Below are 2272 nucleotides of genomic sequence, written 5' to 3'. Positions count from 1 at the left end.
CCATCAGGAAAACCCTCCGTAGCGAATTATACATGATCATATATAATGTCCCATGATCATGGCATATTATATCCATTATCCCATCATGTACAATTATACCGTTCAGGTTTGTCCCCAATCTAATTAGCAAGCATTATGGACCATTATTTCACCCTCATGTTCTATCAGTTCAGTCACTCAAACAATCAGGATGATTCAGGCAGTATAATAACACCATTATATGCTATTTCTGAGGTATACTACAGTACGGTAATTAACATTGATCCCATAAACCTCATGCAAGCGCCGAGAGATCCATCAGCGCCAAGGCGTTGGGCTGCTTGGACTCAGCCGACGATCCGTTTCGAGTAGACGAGCTGCAAACAAGCATCAAAATAAGTATACAGAGCTACAGATCCAATGATTACTCACTCCGCCTGTTTGTAGATATAGTGCATCGTCTCGTGAAAGAACAGCGGTTCCTTCTCACGGACGTGGTCCAGCATCATCTTGTGTATACGGTACGTACCGGCCCATTCACTGCCCGAGAATTCTTCTTCAACATGTTTCCCGGTAGACCACTCGGCGATACATGCATGGATCTACGACTCATGAGGGATCGCGTGAGTGGCAGCAATAAGGCAGGCCATGGTATGAACTCACGGCTGTACAGACAAGCGCGACCATGCCCGCAGGCACCTCAGGTTGGTCATCGAGGCCTTCGATAGTCGTGCAGAATAGACATGGGTGGCTGTTAACGAAGTTGTTCTTCCCCGTGAAGAACACCTGTCGAATGACAGCCGCGATAGCATGCTGCCGCCAGGGAAGCTTGTAGTTTACACGGTCAGCCTATATTGCTAATATCAGTACCGAGTGATACTCAATGACGAAGCACGTACCACATGCTCCCCAGCGAACACATAGCGCTGAGCATCGAGCAGGTTTGTCACGTATGTCTCGCAATCCTGGCGAAGCCCGTAGTGGCCGACACAGTGACCAGACGCAATAGTCTTGATGTCACGGCGTAGGGTGCTGATGCGTCCATCGGGCTATCAGAGAATCCACATCAGGACTGTACAACAAGACAGACAGGCAACGAAGACATACAATGTCTCCGACAGCCTTACGGAACTCAGTCTGAGTGTCATCCTGCAGCAGGTCCAGAATCCGCTGGTATCGCGGCCCAAGCTCTTCCGCCGCTCGCACGCAAGCATCCAGGACGACCTGCTTGCGCTTGCCAAGGTCGGGGTAGGCGTTAACCGTGATGATAGATACATAGGTCTTGTCAATTGCGCTACGCGCAACGGCTTGGATCTCGGCGGTCTGGGACATAAGGTTGAGCTTCCCGCGAGTGTTGTACGCAAGCACCGTCATGTCATAGCCTTCGCCTGTTGTTGCATCGAAATTGATGTTGTCGTTGTTCCCATGGCCTTGACTGACAACGCTCGAGTCTCGCCTGTTGCGATGGGTTGCTGGGGTACGATTCAGCACCTCTATGGCCTCCGGCGGACCACCCCAAGTCGGCGCCTCAAGCTCGCAGTGAGTGACAACATAGACACACAAACAGAGACTCGCGTACCTCTTTGCGATGAGCCTGCTCGCGCTTTGACATCAGCTTGAATGCGGGCACTCCTCCGGCAGTGAAGCCGGATGGTGCAGAGAGCGCGGGACTGGAATCCCACCCCTTAGAAAGAGATACATCAGCATGGGGAATGAACATATCGCCCAGCGAGCTAAGACGTACCTTGGGGTTGGTAGGCTGCTTGGACTTGCCAACAGCCTTTTTGATGACATGGTCGTCGGTCTCCAATAGATCGACAGCATGGGGTGCCTTCTTGAATGAACTGCTCGATGTCTTTGCCAGGCCTGGCACTGGGTCATGCAGATCGGAACGGTCCTCCGGGAAGCCAGCGGAATGAACAGACGACCGACGGGATGTGCTCGATGGTACACCGTCCTCAGATGCTTCATCGTCAGGGACACTCACATGGCCAGAGTCGTACGACGAGGTACTGACACTGCGAGACTTGCGCCGCATCTTGGGCGGCGCATGCAGGACCGGGTCGTATTCCTCGTCGCCTGAGTCGTAATGATGTCCTTGAAACAGGGGAGCCTTGATGGAACAGCGCTGAGTACAAATATCGATGAGGGAAGGAAGACCATCACCTCAGACTGCAAGGCCTCAGCCAGAGAACGAGGAGCCATCTGCATGAGCTGCTCATCGTCAGATTCCTCTGCTCCGCCTCGCGCTGGCCTTCCGCGTCATCGTCGGCGTCCACGTCATCGACATCCG

The 2272-nt window shown here is 52.8% G+C and overlaps 1 protein-coding gene across 1 annotated transcript; it reads right to left on the bottom strand.

The window, feature by feature from the left end:
• Nucleotides 1–274: 274 nt before the first annotated feature.
• Nucleotides 275–2184, bottom strand: GLOTRDRAFT_134644 (uncharacterized protein; the record flags this gene model as incomplete). Its single annotated transcript, XM_007873590.1, has 8 exons — nt 275–356; nt 412–581; nt 643–828; nt 879–1028; nt 1087–1506; nt 1559–1663; nt 1724–2092; nt 2146–2184. 8 exons carry the CDS (start codon nt 2182–2184, stop codon nt 275–277), a joined length of 1521 nt encoding a protein of 506 aa, XP_007871781.1.
• Between the last annotated feature and the right edge of the window lie 88 nt (nt 2185–2272).

Source organism: Gloeophyllum trabeum (assembly GCF_000344685.1).
Source record: "Gloeophyllum trabeum ATCC 11539 unplaced genomic scaffold GLOTRscaffold_00362, whole genome shotgun sequence".
In the NCBI taxonomy this organism is placed as follows: Eukaryota; Fungi; Basidiomycota; class Agaricomycetes; order Gloeophyllales; family Gloeophyllaceae; genus Gloeophyllum; species Gloeophyllum trabeum.
This window is presented reverse-complemented; position numbering and strand designations above follow the sequence as displayed.